General features: G+C 37.1%; 2 protein-coding genes across 3 annotated transcripts in view; both read left to right on the top strand.

Annotated features, from left to right (window-relative positions):
• Positions 1 to 166: 166 nt before the first annotated feature.
• Positions 167 to 10,952, top strand: LOC109107221 (serine/threonine-protein kinase PLK4). Of its 2 annotated transcripts, XM_042742801.1 has the most exons (17): positions 167 to 407; positions 1,117 to 1,212; positions 1,312 to 1,407; positions 4,705 to 4,819; positions 4,932 to 5,916; positions 6,080 to 6,165; positions 6,730 to 6,846; positions 7,488 to 7,840; positions 7,967 to 8,071; positions 8,161 to 8,263; positions 8,362 to 8,511; positions 8,593 to 8,726; positions 8,896 to 8,990; positions 9,092 to 9,218; positions 9,315 to 9,458; positions 10,228 to 10,334; positions 10,544 to 10,952. In XM_042742801.1, the coding sequence occupies exons 1-17, from the start codon at positions 378 to 380 to the stop codon at positions 10,641 to 10,643; spliced, it is 2,943 nt and encodes a 980-aa protein (XP_042598735.1). In that variant the 5' UTR covers positions 167 to 377; the 3' UTR covers positions 10,644 to 10,952. The 2 variants fall into 2 exon arrangements, with proteins under 2 accessions (XP_042598735.1, XP_042598736.1); XM_042742802.1 differs by lacking the exon at positions 6,730 to 6,846 and having other exon boundaries at positions 168 to 407.
• Positions 10,953 to 13,094: 2,142 nt separating this feature from the next.
• The window catches only part of LOC109081348 (inositol-tetrakisphosphate 1-kinase-like), a 39,761-nt gene continuing 32,364 nt past the window's right edge, over positions 13,095 to 20,491 (top strand). Inside the window, exons 1-2 of the mRNA XM_042742804.1 lie at positions 13,095 to 13,501; positions 15,454 to 15,621. Coding sequence (XP_042598738.1) covers positions 15,527 to 15,621 — 95 coding nt within the window. The 5' untranslated portion in view covers positions 13,095 to 13,501; positions 15,454 to 15,526. The remainder of the gene's footprint in view (positions 13,502 to 15,453; positions 15,622 to 20,491) is intronic.

A 20,491-nucleotide genomic window follows, 5' to 3' on the forward strand; every position in this document is an offset into this window, starting at 1 on the left:
TGTTGATTCTGATTGCTTCCAACATACCCTTACATAAAATCTAATCCTAAAACATAAAATTCAAAACGTATAGGTACTAAAAACTTGACATCATCGAAGTAAAAAAACTTTTATTTTGACAGACGCTGACTTATTCTGTAGTCTGATCACCGATTGGTCAATTCGCACAGCGACGTCGGTGACGTCATCACGCGTTCTACGGGCGGACTTTTTCAAAATGGAGGAACGGCAAACATTTTGGAGGGGAATACAAATATACCGATTAAATGCATTTTTACACATCATGATCAAGTCAAACCCTCTCATATTTGCGGAAAAATAAGGATATTTTGAACATAATTACCGTATCGTCGGACTGAAGAGGTTATGAAGTGAAAATGAGTGTTTCAATCGGTGAAAATATTGAGGTAAGAAACGCGGCCGCTCGCAGCCCGATACACTATTTAATTCAGTTCTAAGGTTCTATGTATATTTTAAGTTCCCCAAAACAAATAAAACCAAAACATCTAAAACTTTACCTAGTACTTCTTAAACTAAACTTTTGTAACGTAACTTTCGTTCTTTCAAGTTTGTGAATCATTGAAAACATGACGTTAAACAAAGACGAGACTTCGATTCATAATTTTAAAGCAGCAGGTCATTCTGATTCTGGACCTCGCCTTCTGTTCGTCCCTCTGCGGTATATTTAGTGCAGCAAAGTTGTTTTGGGAATTAGGAGCTTGGAGACGGTTGCTAGGCGACGCGCGTCAGCGTCAGGTAGAGTCGCGGGAGGAGAGCGCGAGAGAGATGAACAGATGTCACTGTCAGATGCAGGTAACTAACGACGCGTCAACAAAGACTGCACACTGTGTGCACCGGGCTGCGTTTGTGCTGTCGCCTTGATCCCTGATCGAAACATGTTGGAAGCGATTCATTCATTCCTGCTAAATTTGACTACGAAAGAAAATTATCCACACGAGGAGCGAATTTTGGCTTCATCTGTGGATCTTAGAATCGAGGTATGAGATTTCATTCTGAGGTTTAGTGGCGAGGAAACTCTCAAGGGGACAAGATCGAGCTCTAATCTCACTCTGTGTAATTCTGCCATCTAATGCAAACTATTATTTTGTGTTTCAGGACTTCAGGGTTCTCACCTTGTTGGGTAAAGGCTCTTTTGCATGCGTGTACAGAGCAAAGTCTGTAAACACGGGCTTGGAGGTGGCAATTAAAATGGTAAGAGTACATTGCGCTGTTTAATTAAGCATAGTCCCAGGGCTGTGGTTGTACAGCATCTGTTCAAAACCGTTCACTGTGCCCCGTGTGTATTTGCAGATTGACAAGAAGGCCATGCACAAAGCTGGCATGGTGCAGAGAGTCATTAATGAGGTGGAGATTCAGTGTCGGTTAAAGCATCCGTCGGTTCTTGAGGTGAGTCCTAAACCTTCATCACAGACCCACCAGACTTACTGCAGTTCAGCTGATGCTCATGTAATGTGATGTGTACAATGAATCTGAATCAATTATATTGACAGTTTGTGTAACTTTTAAATGTGAAAGAAGAATTGTATCGTCATTAAAAATGCCAAAAAAACACAAAAAATTCACAAAAAATTCATAAAAATTTTATAGTGGTTATTTAATTTTCACAATACAATTACCATTCAACCTTCTTTAATACAATTCCCCACTTCAACCACAACCATAATCCACAAATTGATTAACTTTTTAGAGCTGATTGTTCTTTAAGGTTCCCACTCTTTTTAACCAATGAATTTACATGACTTTTCCAGCTGTTGCTGTAGTAGTTTCCATGTTTTACTGATTGAGGTTAAAGGGGTCCTATTATGCTCTTTTACAGAGTCTTGATTTTGTTTTGGGAGTAGGCCCACCTTCTGAAATACGAAATGTGCTGTGATTGGTTAGCTGCCCCAGTGTGTGCTGTGATTGGCTCCACTCGGCGTCTGGTCTGGAAATGTCATGCCCCTTATCATAGCCGCCTGTGAGCTTCAGTGTAAACATTGCGTCAAAATCAAATCAATCTGAGCGCGATTTAAACCTGGATGATTGTAACCGCTCTAAGCTCGTCTGTCTTGGGAACACTAGCGTGTCTCTGACATTGATAACACTCACTGCCTTCTCTAGTGCAGCTCAACCAGGTCTCGTCCCATTCGTCGATCTTTGTGATATCACAAATCCAGGAAAATATGTGTTGTAGTCCAAACGAGTCGTTCGTTGTAGTTTTTGAAAAGTGATTTCTGTTAAATAAAATATCTCATTTTGAAATGGACTTTGAGCTTTGTAACTTTGCAGATCTTTTTTATGCTGAAACAGCAACATTACAGACTAACTAAAGTTGAAAAAGTGAAAAAGCATAATAGCACCCCTTTAAGGATTTTAAAGGTGCCATATAATGCAAAAATCAGGGCTGTGCGATTAATCGAAATCGTCATAAAATCACGATTTGTGCGTGTGCGATTTCTAAATCGCTTTATAGCATGATTATCCATGGGCCCGACCTCCCGCAGTATGCTATCCGATCCAATCAGAATGCAGCGCACCTAAATGTAGCGCGAGAACCGAACAGACTGGGCATATGCCTAACTCCAGGTTCACACACTCTCTGTGATGCGTATTTTTTCCGAGCCCATGTTAATGGATCAGAAAATTCACACTGCACACGGAAAAAGATGCGAAAGATGTGTACAGAAAAGGTTAGAAATAAAAAGGTACGTAAATAATTAATATCTAGCACATGAGCATAGAGAGAGTTGTGAGTGCACTGGACACAGTTAGAGCGAGAGGAAGCACGTTTTAAGTGCGCGCATTCTCTCCGGGAGAGAGCAGCATGTATCTGAGCACGCGTGTCTGGTTTTGTGACAGAGCAAAGGAAATCTGAGTGCGAGCGGATAGATTCACGCTCGCGCATTATTTTAATGTGCTTTCGCGTTACAATAACTCGCTCTCGCTGCTGCTTCTGCACCGCATACCCTGATACACCACAACAACTACAAACGGAGTACGTGTGAACCTGTATAATGTATAACAAATCTATTTCAACACCTGAGGCACCGCTACAATGAGCTGTATGACCAATGCATTGCAAGAAAAAAAAACAAAAAAAGTTCCTGGACACGGATTTATTATTTATTTATTTATTTATTTATTTTGCCATATGTCTAGACATTTTGTAAAACCTTTGCTTAGTGATTATTTTGACTTATGTCTGTTCTAGAGGCATGTTACAACTTTTTGATAAAGCTCTCATTGGTTTTCTTTTGGAAATACGTTTCAAATTCATACTGAATGCATTTATGACTGTAAAGCATGTCTGTGTGTGTCAAAATCGTGATTAAAATCGAAATCGCAAAATTGATCAAAGAAATCGCGATAGGTTATTTTTTGTCCATATCGCACAGCCCTAGTTTGAACACAGTTGTGTGGCCGCAGTGTGTGAAAACAACCAGCCTATAATGGTAAAAATCCACCCATTCATTGTTTTATAATACCTGTAAATCATAAACAGTCTCTCCACACGAGCAGTTCAAGATTTTTCACTATTATGACGTTATAGTCGGGGAAAGTCCCGTCCATTTGTGACGCTTTCTGTCCTATTAGCATATACACAGCCCTAAGTGAGATGCAGCAGTCCGCCATTACTGTTTTCTTGCTGTAGCTGCCGGAGATACAATGTCAGCACCAAAGAGCCATTACAAGTGTTGTGTGTTCTGTGTTGGGATGCACCAACGAACACAGGAGTTTCCGTAGACTCTGACTACATCAAAATAAAATTAAAAATAAAAAAACAATACAAACGCATTCTATGGCACCTTTAAAAAATAAATATATATATTGTATATTTTTTTAGTCACAATTTCTACATGATAAAATGTTTGTATTTGTATTAGTAATAAATTTGTATTTATTATGAAAATGTTAGTGAAAATTATAATTATTATTTAAAATTATAAATATTAATTATATATAAATATTATAAAGTTTATATGTATATTAGTACTTTTATATACTTTTTAAACACACACACACACACACACACACACACATATATATATATATTAACAAAAAAATAAATATTTAAATGTTGTAGCCATTTTAATGTTTAGAAGTAGAACGATATCAGTCTTTGTGAGGATCTTACTGAAGACATTAGAACAATGATAATTATATTCTATTATATAATAAAATTATTCCATTGTTTTTGAAATTATTCCATCCTCATTTGTAAGTCGCTTTGGATAAAAGCATCTGCTAAATGACTAAATGTATTACACCAAAAGATTGATAATTGATTTAAAACAAAATAATAAATAAATAATCGTTGAAATAACTGGAAATGTTGTGGACATGACAGGAATCCACTGGACAAAAATTGTGGAAACCCTGACTGCATGAATAGACATGATGATAATATAAAATTATATCAAATATTAAAAATTTTCTGATAAGATTAGAATATAGAGTAATCAGTAGAATTCTTTTTTTTGATTTTTGCTTTTCTGTTTCTTACTACCAGCACTGCAATACTGTCATATAGATATGGATTAAAGAAAGAACTAGACGCAGCATGTGCATAACTTATGCAGCAATTGTAGAATCGTGCATAATATTATGCATTTTGCAGTATTTGAAGGAATCCGCCATCCTGAAGGATTTTCATTCAAAAAGTAGATATTGACTAATCCTCTTATTTTCTCTTTCCTGACTCAACTGTACAATTACTTTGAGGACAGTAATTATGTGTACCTGGTTCTGGAGATGTGTCACAATGGGGAGATGAGCCGCTACCTGAAAGAGAGGAAGAAACCTTTCACCGAGGAAGAGGGTGAGTGCTTCATATATTAAAATAATCCAAATCTAATACAAGTCAAACTGCTAAAAACCAATACATTTTGTTTTAAATTGAAGAACGTAAAAAAATTTTGTTTTATCAACAGCGAGGCACTTCATGCATCAGATTGTGAAGGGAATGCTGTACCTCCACACTCATGGGATCATGCACAGGGACCTGACCTTGTCCAACCTCCTGCTCACCACCAGCATGAACATTAAAATCGCAGACTTTGGTTTGGCGACGCAGCTCAAGCTTCCCAGTGAGAAGCACTTCACCATGTGTGGCACTCCAAACTACATTTCACCTGAGGTGGCTACACGCAGCGCTCACGGCCTGGAGTCGGACGTTTGGTCACTGGGCTGCATGTTCTACGCCTTCCTCACGGGCAGACCTCCCTTTGACACGGACACTGTGAAACACACCCTCAATAAGGTGGTTCTGGGAGAATATCAGATGCCCACTCACATATCAGCAGAAGCTCAGGACCTGATTCAGCAGCTCTTGCAGAAGAACCCGGCTGTCAGGCCCAGTCTCTCCACAGTGCTGGACCACCCTTTTATGACTCAGACGGGGCCCACCGCAAGCAAAGACTCTGGGAGCAGTGACGGGGGGTCCATAGATAGCGGCATAGCCACCATATCCACAGCCTCCAACGCCACCAATAGCAGCAGCAGCAGCAGCCGGCTACAGAGAAAAACAAGGCAGGTGATTGGACAGCCCTTGCCCAATCGCATGGCGCCGATCCCCAGTCACTCCCATCATTCCACCAGCTCCAGTTTTAAGAGCGGGCAAGATTGGCAGCCACATTTGCAAGATGATTTATCAAGGATGGGTATTGGTAGAGTTCCCATGGGTGCTGACAGCGGAAGGCCTCATTCTCGCTACTTGAGACGGGCTCACTCATCAGATCGATCCAGTGCTGGGTTTAGCAACACTCCACAGGAAGCGGAGCTGGAGAGATGCCACTCGGAAGAGATGCTTCCAGGGTCCGGACGATTATTTCCATCAACCTCCAGCTACAGAAACATGCCCCATGGCTACTCTGAGCATGGGCGCCTGCCTTCTCCACCTGTAAAACAGCCTGCAAAGTAAGAGGCGGTGCCATTCTATCAAACATGAATACAGTTTAATAATGCATTGAGTGCAGTTGGGATATTTGCATTTCAGCATTATTACATTATAAGTATTATAAATAAGTGTTTTTTTTTGTAATTAGTGCTTATGTGTTTTTTTTTCTCCCCTCTTCCTCAGTCCGGGATCATCTTTCCCTACATCCACCCATTCACTGAGACCACAAATGCACGATTCTCAATTGCAGGCCTGGTTCAGCAGTGATGGTAATATGTGATGGATTTTTATAGAATATTTCAGCAAAAATGAACATTCTGGCATCGTTTACTCACTCTTGTGTCATTCTAAACCTGTGGAGCCCCGCACATGACCAGGATTATTATAGTTAACTAAAAATATAAAACAAAATTACTTCAAATAAAATCTACTATAGTTATTTTATTTCAGCAAGTTGCCCAGAAAACATTTCTAATTTTCATTTAGGTTAACTTGCACTAAAATATGTACTAAAACATCTAAAACTAAAAACTGACATAAAAAAATAACTTTAAAGATATTTAAAATCCCACAAAAACTAATAAAATTTACAAAAAGATTGAAAAAAGTTACAAAAACAGTAACTAAATTTAACTAAAATTAACAGAAAATATAGTAGATATTGTGGCCATAAATAAAGAATGAATGATTTCGTAATTAGTGGCCATGTTTGATTATTAGTTTCCTTATTTAATATAAATCATTGTCATGTTGTACTAATATGTTCCTTTGTTGTTTTTTTTTTTTTTTACGATTTATTTTTGTCATTTTTGCCTTTTTTTTTCTTTAATTAGGACAGGATGGTGTAGAGCAGACAGGAAGAGAAGTGGGAGAGAGAGAGGGAGATGGGATTAGCAAAGGTCCTCGAGCTGGGATTCGAACTCAGGACGCCAGTAACACAACAGCTATTGGTGCCGACTGTTCCCTTGTTTTAATTGACTTAAATTGTGGCCATGATTCTCTAGAATATAAAAGGAGATATTTTGTAGCGTGTCCATGCTTCTCATGTCATACAATGAGAATAGATGCCGATTCACACTGCCAAAATTATCATAAAAGTATAAAAATCTCATTAAGTAGTCCATGTAGTATGTATTCCAAGCACTATATTTCCAATCACCTGAAGCTATATCATAGATTTTTATAAGAAACTGAACATGAGAGAACCAGTGCTGTTTAACATCAGTGATGTCAAACATGAGGTGTCATGTTTAAATCTACACAAACATAAATGAGATTTTAAAAGTCAAAGATAGTAACTTACATTTTGATTTTACTCAAAGCTTTTATTTAGCTTCATAAGACTTGAAATATAATTCTTAAAACATATATATTGCGTTTATGGTTATATGGAAAACATCAATGTGAATAATCTTCGGAACACTTTTTTTGCTGAATGGAAGAAAGAAATTCATACAGGTTTAGAAGGACATCAGTGAATGATGCTAGAATGTTTTTGTTTTTGGGTGAAGTATCTCTTTATTACGACTTATTTGAAAGGTTTTCCATATTGACACTCCATATTTAAACCTCAAAACATTTTTACTTTTAGGAGCGTTCAAGAGGCCGGCAGACCTGAGCAGTCACAGCAGCAGTGGGAGTGTTCACTCTGGACGAGGGCCGGTCGGGACACAGATCTCCTGCAGTGATAAGCCCAGCAGCCTTCACTCTCAGCAGCAACCTAAACTTTTCCCGCACAACAATCCAGGGCCCTGCAGGGAAGATGGGTTTGGATCAGGACACGTGTCAGAATCTCAGGGCTACTCGGACACACAGTTTCTGGGTCCACCCCTCTCCAGAGGCAAAGCAAACACAGAGAAGGAGAAAGTGTGCCCTAAGAAGAGCTTCCCTCCACTCTGTGCTGCCAGACTCAAGCCTATTAGACAAAAGACCAAAAACGCTGTGGTGAGTGAAGCCATTTATGCCTTGCCTAGTGAAACCATAAACCCTGCTTGCGGTGGGCCCTGTAAGTTATAAGCTGGAGTTGTTGGTTTAGTACATGATGTAACAGGGTGTGTGTTTCCTCTTTAGGTCAGTATCCTGGATTCTGGAGAGGTCTGTATGGAGCTGCTGAAGGGACAAGGAGCTCAGGAGAGAGTCAAAGAAGTACTAAGGATATCTTGTGATGGATCCATGGTGAGGGACTAAAAACTCAATAATTATTTTAATGTGATTGATGTAATACATACAGTCTCTAATTCATATGCTCTTTTGTTATTTGTTAGGTTACAGTGTATCAACCCAATGAAGGGAAAGGCTTCCCTGTGCTGGACCACCCCCCCTCACCACCTGAAGACATTCTCATCTGCAGCTATGAGGACTTACCAGGTACAGCAGCACACAAGACTGACAAACAAATGTTCATTATTATTATAACTCTATTAACATGAAAAGCATTGCATTAAACTTGCTTGCATTCACTGCAGAAAAATACTGGAAGAAATATCAGTATGCCACCAAGTTTGTCCAGTTGGTGAAATCAAAGACCCCTAAAGTCACACTGTACACAAAATTTGCCAAGTGCATGCTGATGGAGAACACTCCTAATGCAGACCTGGAGGTGTGCTTCTATGATGGTGAGCGGCACAGATGATTCAGTGTGTAGTGCAGAGTGTACCTGATTTAGGTCTCAAGAACCTTTTGTTTTCGTCCTTTAGGTGCAAAAACCCATAAGACGAGGGAGCAGGTGCGTGTGGTGGAGAAGAACGGGAAATCGTATACGGTAAAGGGTGACATTGGGCTGAGCGGACTGAGTCCTGAGTGCAGACTCTACATGGAGCTCTCTGAGGAGGTACTGCATCATGTTTTCATTTCATGTTTTCGTCTTTTTGATAGGTGCACATGCTTGCATGTTTATTTTAGGACTCTGAAAGGTCAGGTGGTACTGCTTGCTTCATCGCTCTTCTTGCTATTATAATGCTAACAAAGATTCAAGCTTGTTTTTTGGTGTTTTTCCTCAGGGGCATCGAATGTGTCTGTCTTTGGAAGCGGCCATCACTGCCGAGGAGCAGAGAAGCGCTAAAAACACTCCATTCTTTCCCATCACTATCGGCAGGTGAGGCTTCAAATCTGTCACCAGATCTAAAAACCCTCTTGGTTGAGATTAAAATTCATGCATTAAGTTCGTCTCTCATTCACCATCTTATTCTTCACCAGGAGAGCCACCAATCCAGCCTTTTCAGCTTCTCAGCCTCCGTGTCCGTCTGAGTCTTGCCCAGCAGCACCTGCAGAGGTGGCTCAGGTGTGCCTCAGTCCGCCCCAGCCACCCCACATCACGCCATCAGTACGTCATGCATGCACATTCTCCCAAAGCACATCAGTTTTGGGATTTTTAGAGTGCGTCCCACTTTCATTCAGTATCTTCTGTCTTTCTCTCTAGATGATTTCCTATGCAGGATCAGACTTCACTACAGCTAGTGTGGCTAAAGGCAGCTCACCCCAATCAGGCAAAGATGAACGCACCGTTAACTCAGGAAAGGTGCTCAAGTCCATTTTTGTGCCTAACATTGGCTGGGCCTCTCAGGTAAAGTGTTTGAATGGATAGTTTGGACAGATTTATTTTTTCTTTTTTTAATTGTCATTTTATATGTGTATATATATATATATATATGTATGTATGTATGTATGTGTGTATTATATATATATATATATATATATATATATATATATATATATATATATATATATATCAGTGTATATATATATATATATGTGTGGTATATACATATAGATGTGTATATATACACACATATATATATATACATATTTATATATTTATATATATATAAATAATTAATCACATCCAAAATAAAAGTTTTGTTTACATAATATATATTATATATATATATATTTATATTAGGGCTGTCAAATGATTAATCACATCCAAAATAAAACTTTTTGTTTACATTATATATGAGTGTGTACTGTGCATATTTATTATGTATATATAAATACACACACATGCATGTATATATTTAAGAAGAATATATTATGTTTATATATTAAATATATTTATATATAATATAAAATATAAGAATATAAATATATAAATGTGTATACATGTAAATATTTTCTAAATATATAATTTATGTGTGTGTATTTTATATATACATAATAAATATACCCTGTACACATACATATATTATGTAAACAAAACTTTTATTTTGGATGTGATTAATCGTGATTAATCATTTGACAGCCCTAATATATATATATGTTACATATATGTGTGTGTGAGTGTGTATGAATGCAATAGTAGTAGCATTTAAGTGTTTATTTTTTTATATTTTTAGTTAACTACTGGTGAGGTATGGGTTCAGTTTAATGATGGATCCCAGCTGATGGTCCAAGTTGGTGTCTCTTGCATCACTTTTACTTCCCCTGATGGACACATCACCAGGTAAAGCTTGTTATTAAGAAAGAAATATTAATTTGGATTAATATGGAACCTCTACACTGCATAATCCTTTTTTTTTTTAATTGCAAAACAAGGCCAAAGACACTTATAAAGACTGTAATTGAGGTCTGTTTTTGATATTATGTTGTGTTTAAGAATGAATGCTGGCCGAGATGCTGTTCTGGTTTCTTATGTTTTTTGTTTCCTCTCAGGTATAAAGAGAATGAGAAGTTACCAGAGCTGGTCAAAGAGAAGCTCCACTGTCTCTCGAGCATCCTGGGCCTCCTCGCCAGCCCTGCTGTCAGACGCTGATGAGCCCTACACACACAAATAAACCTGTTTATATGACCTGAGCATCGCTGTCCCAAGCACTTCTGCTTTTTTACGTCATATTCTCATGAATGTGCTTTGAGTGTTTGTAAATACATTTTTTTAAACATTTGTACATATAGTCCCAAAGATTATGAAAATTATATATTTTTATGTTGTACATAATGGGCTTCCTGTCTTCGTGTTGTGTATTAAGTTTATTTTTGTGACCCAGTTCGACTCAGCACTTCAATGAAATGTTAGCTGTACAAACATACAAGCATTAAACATCTGCTTCCTGGTGTATTATTGCTTTTTGTGTCTTCTGTGTTTATTTAAAGCACACGTGGGCAGGATTTATCATACTGTTCAGATCGTTACTGATAATGACAATATGCAAACTGACAAGATATTGTAGTCTTTCACTCTACAATCTAGAGTTAAGAATATATTTTTATTTATTTTATTTTTTTAATAAAGATATTTCAGTTTCATGTTGCAATGCAAAAAAAAAAAATCTCATGCACAAAGTATTACTTTTTTTTTGTAAAGTATATTTGTGATGCACTTGTAGTTTTATCATGGTAGTACATATATTCATTTATTTTCATGGTAGTACATTTATTGAGTTTATTATTTTATTCATAAAATAATGTTTAAAAATCAAATGCTATTTAAAAAATTGGGGTCTTTAAGTATTATCTTTTGCTTCCCAAAGGCTGCATTTGTTTTATTAAAAATACAGTAAAACATTGTAATATTCTGAAATATTATTACAATTTAAGTAGATATTTACTTTTTAAAAGTTTTTAGTGTCACATGTTCCTTTAGAAATCGCTCTATGTTCATTTAGTCATCAATAAACATAAACAATCACTATAAATGCTGAAAATAAATAAATAATTTTATTTACCAGTTTACTATTTCCTGAAGAAACATAAGTATATATATATATATATATATACATATATGTATATATGTGTGTATATATGTATATATATATTTATATATATATATATATATATATATATATATGTATATCTATCTATCTATCTATCTATATATATATATATATATATATATATATCTATATATATATATATATATTTAGTACAATAAATATATTGTCTAGAGATTATTTTTATTACTGTGAATAATATGAGTTGTAAGTTTATCTAATTATAAACTAAGTAATATACCCAACATGTCCAGACGGGTGCATTCCAGAAAGCAGGGTTAACTTACCATGGAACTAAACCCTCAAATCTCGGTTGATTAACCCCACACCTTGCTTACTCGAGGTATGTGGTTCCAAAAACACATCCGGGAGTAAGTTCATTCAACTTAGAGTATGTTTCTGGTTAACACACAAGACATTCTCAACAGAGCGACGAATCGACGAGTCACTATGGAAACGGACGCTAAGAAAAAGCGCGCCATGCTGTTTCTTTCTTCTTCTTTTGTTCATTTGTTGTTTACATGCTTAGTGCATATCGCCACCTAATTGATGGCTGTGCAATCATTTTTATATTTTTTCCATTTAATCTTTAATCCCTGAGAAGAATGTGAATTATATTGTTTGTTTTATGCTAATTATATATTAAGTCATATCAGATATGTATTTTGATTTAGAATTTAGACATTATAGAAAATGCCTCTCCATGTGTGAGATAACATGTAATAAATAAAGTAAATAAATATATACATAAGTTTAACATTACCTTGTCATAGTCTTTTATAATTTATACAGATAACTCTTATATTTGCCAATAAAAGAAATAATCATATTAGAATAATATATTACCTTATTTATTACTTATATTAGCGCTTCCTCATTAACATAACATATCATATATATATATATATATATATATATATATATATATAATAGGCTATATTACATATTGTAATATTATATAATGCTGTGCGCTATCTGTCACGCCCACTGAAGGCTCGCTGAAGTGAACTAACCCTGGAACATAACCTGCTCCGGAGCAGGTTAAGTTCAGAGAGTGAGTTGCTATGACTACTAACATACCCTTGAAAGTTACCTCCATTTTTGGAACCGAAACTTGAGGTTATCCACTTACTTACTCTTAAACATACCCGGGTATGGTCACATAACCTGCTTTCTGGAATACCCCCCAGACAACCGAAACATAAGAACTTCATCCGTTTTAGTATCTTAAGATCAAACGTTACCAGGAAAATGTAAATATTTTGTATACAATAAAAACAACATCTGTTGTTTACAAAGCTTTATTTATAACGGGCAACTTTTATATAAGACACTTTGAACAAATATTTTTCATTCCATTCTCAAACATAAATCAGCGAAAAAACAACTACGCGAGTGGTTTGAATTTATTACCTTGTTTTCTACAACAGCGCTGTCGGACGTGACCTAGTCATGGTGAGGGACTGCGTTGCACTGGCGCCCCCTTGCGGCATAATTCACAGCGGCTTCAGCAGCGGCACAAACCTCCTGTCATGCTTCAGGAGGAATATAGCACACACGCGCGCGCGCGATCCGGACTGAACTGAGCCCAGCCCCACCTCAGGAGGAGGCTGTGCTCGCTCTCTAGGTGTCTGGATTGAGAGCAGATCGCATTCGATCCATCTGATCATCACCAGAGCGCCTTTAATTCTCAGTCTCAGCGACAGACAGACAGCAACACGAGTCATGGAGACCAGACTGCCCTCCAGCTAGCTAACCGCTATCCGATCGGAGCCCGAAAACATGCGCTAGACAGTTATTTACCCTGCTGCATCTGCTCTTTCAGTGTTTCCACGGGGGAGAAAACACGACTTGAAGATTTCTGACATCCATCAGTGAGACTTGAGATGATCTGAATCTGAAAGTAGGTGGAGTGCTAGCTTGTTTGCGCTGCTGTTGAATGGGTTGTTTATGGCGGAGTCCATTCCGGGGTCTCTAGTATTGCTTTCTGTTTTCAAAAATGAACAGAATATGTATGAAGGGCAGACTCAACTGTATTTATATTCTGAAACAATGATACAGTGAGAGTGAGACTAAAACGAGAAGAGAATCTTGGGCTGTGTCTTCAATTCTAGTGAGCTGTCTTCCTGGACAGCATTGGTGGGCATCACGGCACTTTCTAACGATCGGAAAGTTTCAACTCTCTCTTGAAGCATCGAATCTTCGAATCAGAGTCGATCTGGTCTGTGATTCATCAAATGTTCGAATCTTTCGTTAAGACTTACAACTTTTTGTCGATTATTCGACTAGAATCTTTAAACTTGCATTTGATGCATTGATTTATTTTAAGACTGAAGCTCCATTTCAATGTTCGAACTTGCATCATTAATCAGATGTTCGAATTAAATTTTAAATGCACGTTGTGAATGCAATTTTTGCAAATGCTTGTTGTGAGTCAATTTTTAAAAATATAATATTTGAACTTGCAAATGTTGCATTGAACACGCACGTGATGCATTGAATGTTAAAATAGAAAGTCTGAACTTGCATAGCCTTTGATTCATGGATTTTGGACTTGAATGTCTGGACTTGCATTAGCAAATTATGAATGGAATTCTTAAATCTAATGTTTATACTCTATGTGATCAAATATATATTGTGATTTCATTAAATGCTTAAATCAAATATTTCAAATTCACATAATGATGCATGGTGTTTGAATTAAATCTAAAAACTGAAATATGATGCATCTGATGTTCAAACTGAGCTTTTAACAACTATAATTGTATTTTTTTTTTTACAGTTTACATTTGAAATGGGGTTTAATGCATTGTATTTGTATGATCAAAATGATTTTTTAAACTTGCATGTGATGCGTCAAATTTTTGAATCAAATTCATCATTGCATTATGTTTTGTATTAAAGACGTGTATGATGCATCTAATATATAAATCAAACTCACGTTATGAATCTAATTTTGAAATCTAAAGTTTTAACTCGCAAATGTTGCAGCAGCTTTTCAAATCATGCGCTGAATTCACCCATGATTCTTTGAAGATTGCATTGAACTTTTAATAAACTGAAACTTTACACTTGAATATGATGCTTTGAATGTTCGAATCAAACATTTTTAAATCACACATAATGCACTAGATGTTTGAATGACGGTGCATCTAGACATGAAAGTCTGTCATCATTTACTCCCCCCTCACTTCCGTTTCAAGTTTCTTTCCTCTGTTGACCACAAAAGAAGATATTTTGAAGAATGTTGTTAACCAAGCACTTGACGGTACTCATTGATTTCCATAGTATGAAAAAATTACTATGAAAGTCAATGGCTACCAGCAACTGTGAGGTTACCCGCATTCTTTAAAATATCTTCTTTTGTGTGTGTGTGTGTGTTTAATAACGCTGAAAATTATGCATCCAGAATTCAAACTGAACTTTCGCATTTTTGCACATTTGCATCAGATTTTTTAATGATTCAGATGTCTGAAACAGAATATATAGTGCATTGTTTTGCATGATCAAAACAAATGTTTGAACTTGCCTTTGATGCATCACACTTTTGAATCAAACCTTTGATTCCCATGATGTTTTGAATTGAATGTTTTAATAGAACAGTAACTTTTATATGATGCATCTGATGTTTAAAATCAGTTTAGCTAGGAAGTTGACTAGGTTTCTTGTCAAAGCCATGGAGATTCACAGGCCAACTTGAGCACTGGTTTAGACGGAGCCTGCTTTGTACATTTACAGACACATTTGAGCCTGTTTATTGTTCAGTGCCGGTTTTATGCTGCTTTTCATTTAACACTCATGAAGGTTTGTAATTATAGACTCTGATAATAATCTCTGTTGACTTTGGTTTGACAGGGTTTTATACGAAGACTGTTTCCTGTTTTCACTGGAGTGACACTGCTGTCACATCTGGCATCAGTAGCTGAAGATGCAGACTTTCCTGAGAGGCAGACGAGTGGGCTACTGGCTCAGCGAGAAGAAGATGAAGAAACTCAATTTCCTGGCCTTCGCAGAGATGTGCAGGTGAGAGTCGACCATAGAGCCATCGGCCTGGATCTCATCTTGCATGTGTTTTCATGTAAGAGCACAGCAGGTGCCTGTTGCTGTTGGGCATTCGTTGCACTTGTGGTCAGCGGTTCATCCAAAACAGCTGTTTTCTCTGCCTATCGGTGGATCGAGCTCATGCATGGTGATGTTTTCTTCATTGTGTGTGTTAGAATGTACTTTGAACTGTGGTTGAGAAAGACCCAGGAAGGTTGCTTGAGGTTGTGTAATACAGTGCATCAGAGAGATACATATTAAGACACTGTTTTTTTGTGGAAGTGTCTCATTAGCAGAAATGGTTGTTTAGGTTGACAGGCTGTGCATCTGATTTAAAGAAGTGTGCAAATTCTGTGACTCGGATGACACTAAATAATATAGCAAAAATATTACATTTTGCACTGTACCCCCTGTCTGCTATTGGTTGGGCTGGTCGAGTTACTCGAGCAATCAAAACAAATTTTTCATGAGAGATTTGTTGATATTTTCTAAGCAATCGATTGCATTTTTTTCCCCATGTGATCCAAAAAAAAAATCTCATAGACTTGCACTGAATTAAAAACTTAGAGCTGCACTTTAAAAAAAAATCTTAGTTCCTGTTGTTTTCTTCTTACTTGGAAAATGTTGCTTTATATTTATCCATTTATAATTTTTATTCATCATAAATAACACTTGAAAGCTACTTGGATAAATCCTAAAAGTTAAGATGTTCAATATTTATAATACTTAATTATTATAATATTTGTTACAAGTAGTACACATTACTACTACAGTGTTTTCTTCCGTGTCAAATTACTGGGTTGCCAGATAGTTACCACCAGCAAGGAAATTCTCCAATGATGGTTAATATTGATAGATTCACTAATTATTAAACTAAACTAGCTACACATGTTGTCAGACTAAACACATTTCACCCATGAATAACCTTGTAAGGTGTCTCTACTTTATCATTTAAAACATTACTTTAAAATGACATGTGTTGAATTTGTTGTATTAGAAGACAACTTCTCAAGCATTCTTAAGAAAATATTTCAGTTCTTATCATTAGTGCTTGTTGTTTTTTTGTTTTGTTTTTTTTAGGACAAAGCTATATGTAGGTGCCAGAATATCATCTACCACTAAGAACAACTTAGCAACTGAACAGCAATTCCCTGGCAACCACTTTCAACACCCTAACATTGTCAGCACTGGTGCTGCGCACTTATTTTCTCCCCCAGAACATAAAAAAAAAAAAATATTCTAAAGAGGTTTTATTTGTTTTCTGTTTTGATTAATCTGTTTTGTTCCGTTCACATTGCACAATGTCAAGGGTAGTTTTCCTGTTTAAAAACAGAGCATGCTATCAAATATTTGCAGTATTTCCTTAAAACCTGTGTTTTGTTCTGCTCTGAATCTGTTTTGGGTAAAGCATCTCTGCTATCTGAACTGTGATACCCTTGAATGATTTTCCATGGTGTGTGTAGGTGACCAGTCTTGGCCTGGCTGTGTTTTAACACTGTGCCAGCACTTTTATTCCCTATGACTTTGCAGTCAGGCAGATTGGCTTACTCATCATTGAAGGGCCCTGGATTATTAGCCAGCAGTCAGAGAGAGAGAGAGTGAATGAGTGAGAGCTGGCAGAGCAAAGCACTCTTGGAGGCCATGCACTTGAGTGTTGTGTTTGTATGGGCCGCGTAACCTGAGAAAACCTGGTCCGGCAAAGGGTTAAAGTTACACACGGAGCTTTGTGTGCGTTGGAAATGTGTGTGGTGTAGTGAAAGATCGTATGTGTGGTTGGTCTTTTTTTGTCTTATGCATTGCTCGTTGTGCCCCACTGTCACTATCTCCAGCTGAATGAACAATTGTGTGTGTGAAGCCAGCATTGCACTGGATTTCCTTAGTGGCTGTGACAGTGTGAGGAATTGTGTGACTAAGCTGGAGAAAGTGAAGGAAAGCGGGAATACAACAATGCGATCACTGTAAGCGGTCAGCTCTGTCAGCCAGGAAACAAAGAGGGATATGTTTTTGCTCGTTACACTCATTAGTACTGTTTTAAAGGGAAACTTCACTCAAAACCGAGAATTCTGTCATCATTTACTCACCCTAATGTCGCTCCAAACTTGTTTGAGTTTGAACATTGAGGACATTTTCAAGACTTTTCTCTGCCAATACAATGACTCATGCTGACTAAGTCTTCTGAAGCCGTAAATTAGCATTGTGTGAGAAACGGATTACATTTATCTTATTATTTATTGTAAATCCATATTTCCTAAACAGGAGGCTGGACATTTCAAAGAGCTTGTTCTTTTTTTCTTGTATATCCACCTTTTTCCCTGAACGCGAAGGTCTTGTCCGACTCGTTCTGGAATGATGCTTTACATTTTCCCTGATGTTTCTCGTCAAATTAACACATTTTCCGAGCTGACAATATGACGTTAAACCTATGAAAATGGTTTTAAAAGTCAGTGGCACCATACTTTCTTCATGTTTTCTCTTGTCAGCGTTTGACATAGAATGCAATGCATAACAAGCACTTTACAGGAGTTTATTGCTGTCACTGTGGCAGCTAACAATAACACCCTGCACACATTTGTATATTTACTTATATTAAAAAGTTTCAGTTTAATTAAGCAATCAAGTGCAAGAGACAGTGCCATTACATTTAGATACACATATAAGAGAAAAATAAGTGCTTTCTCCTCTGTGACCAACTTATAAACAACATATTCTTTAACCCTAACACTAATGTCACACCCCTGGACTGTCTGTGTGTGTGTGTGTTCTGTGTGACCCAGTTTCTGTCTCTAGTTGACTGTGTTATTTGGTTCAGGTGTGTCTTAGTAATTACCCTGGTTAGCGTTTGTAAAGGGTAGTCTGTCCTGTGATCCCCTGTCCTGTATTGTATGTCTGAATGTCTCTCCGTGTGGTCCTACGTGTGTCTCCTGCCTTCCTGTGTTAACCACTATCTGAAATATTAAAGTGTGTTCACCGAAAACTCCTTCGTCTTCGTTCTCCTTGTTCCGATACAGTAGTATTGTGACAACTAGACAATATCTCCGATATATTGATCATATTTCCTCTAATTTCTACACTTTATTTTTTCAGGTTCCTTTATCGCTCCTTTATCGTTTCTTTATAAGCATGTCAAAAATTAAGCAGTCCTAACTGTTTACGTTAAGACATAGGCCTAACCGACTGTGTTTACTTAGATGTTCGCCAAGGTGCACATGTTGATGTGATTTGGTCTATTTGTTCATCCATGCACAAAAAAAGCGGAAGAGAGCTCAATTAGCTATTAGCGCGCTGTCGGTATGTGTGTGATTTGTATGTATGTGTGTGTCACTGCGCACTGAAAACTTCTCACTAGGGCTGGGTGATATATCGCATGCGATTGTCATGCGCATTTTGTCAGTAAAGCCGGTTCCCTGATTACCGCTAAATCTCCATCACCTGCTTTCAAATGGAGTGGCATTTAATAGACAGAGCCGTAGATCACTGACAAGCTACTCGATATCGCGTTCATTATCGAAGGTGATTCATGTGCGATAATGAATGTGATATTGCGTAGCTTGTCAGTGAACTACGGCTCTGTCTATTAAATGCCACTCCATTTGAAGGCAGGTGATGGAGATTTAGCGGTAATCGGGTCCTTCACATAATAATTAGTCTACAGGCTTACATTTTTTAAGTTTAGTTAAATGCTGCTCAGACATTGGCAATAATATCTTAAAATTTAATACTTGAAAAATTTCAGTTTGTCTATAGAAACATGTAGCTAACTTTTGCAAAGCAAGCTAACTTCATTAGAAATACAGCGCCGTTGCGCTTTGGGCGTCCCGTGTTCGAATCCTGACTCAAGGACCTTTCCCAAACTTGCCCCCCCCTCTCTCCCACTTCGCTTCCTGTCATGTCTGATCAATCTGATCTTTTTTTAAGATTTATTTTTTGGCATTTTTGCCTTTATTGGCATAAAACAGATCAGAACTAACAGGAAGTGAAGTTGGGGAGAGATAGGGGTTCGAACTCGGGGCGCCAGTAGTGCAAAAGCCCCCGCCATCATTTTTTATAATTTTCACAAACTTTCATGGCCCCAAGTATTTTTTGTTGTATGGCTATCTGACATGCAATATGTCAAAAGAAAGAACAAAACCCATTTTATTCCAGCTTCATGCATTCTGTTTTTAACATCAACTGAATGTGGGTATTTCTGTAAAAGACTACATCCGGATCAGATTCAGATCAATGATCAAAACATAGATGCAATAGATCGCTTCTTCAACACCCCCAAAACTTCACACTCCTTTACCAATTCCAGTTTTGATTTATATGCTGTTTGACACCAGGCTGTTCGTGGAGATCTTTTGTAGTCCAATTTTTTCAGCTACTAACACAATATGAAGAAATTTATGAGTATCATATGAGACAAAGTCATCTATGCGATGTTGTAATTTTGATTTTGCAAAGACAAAGATGTGCTGCAAGACGGTTATTGCAAGTTTATATCTTGCAGTTCTGACTTTATAACATAAAGCATTATGAAGTCAAAATTGTGAGAATTAAACAAGCAATTGTAAGAAAATAGTCTTTTCACAGAATTGGACTTTATAATTCACAATTGCGAGTTTATATCTCTCAATTCTGAGAATTTATAGTTTATATATCGCAATTCTGACTTTATAACACGCAACTGGGAGTTTCTATCATGCAGTCTCAGAAAAGTCAGAATTGCAATGTGTAAATTCACAATTGTGGGACGAAAGTCAGAATTTTGAGATAAAAGCAACAAAAAAATAATTTATTCAGTTGCGGAAATTGGCTTCAGAAATTTTATTTGTTTAAACTCATTTTTTTTATTTTAAGTTTGCCCTACTCA

The sequence above is a fragment of the Cyprinus carpio genome, chromosome B17, assembly GCF_018340385.1.
Source record: "Cyprinus carpio isolate SPL01 chromosome B17, ASM1834038v1, whole genome shotgun sequence".
Taxonomy (NCBI): domain Eukaryota; kingdom Metazoa; phylum Chordata; class Actinopteri; order Cypriniformes; family Cyprinidae; genus Cyprinus; species Cyprinus carpio.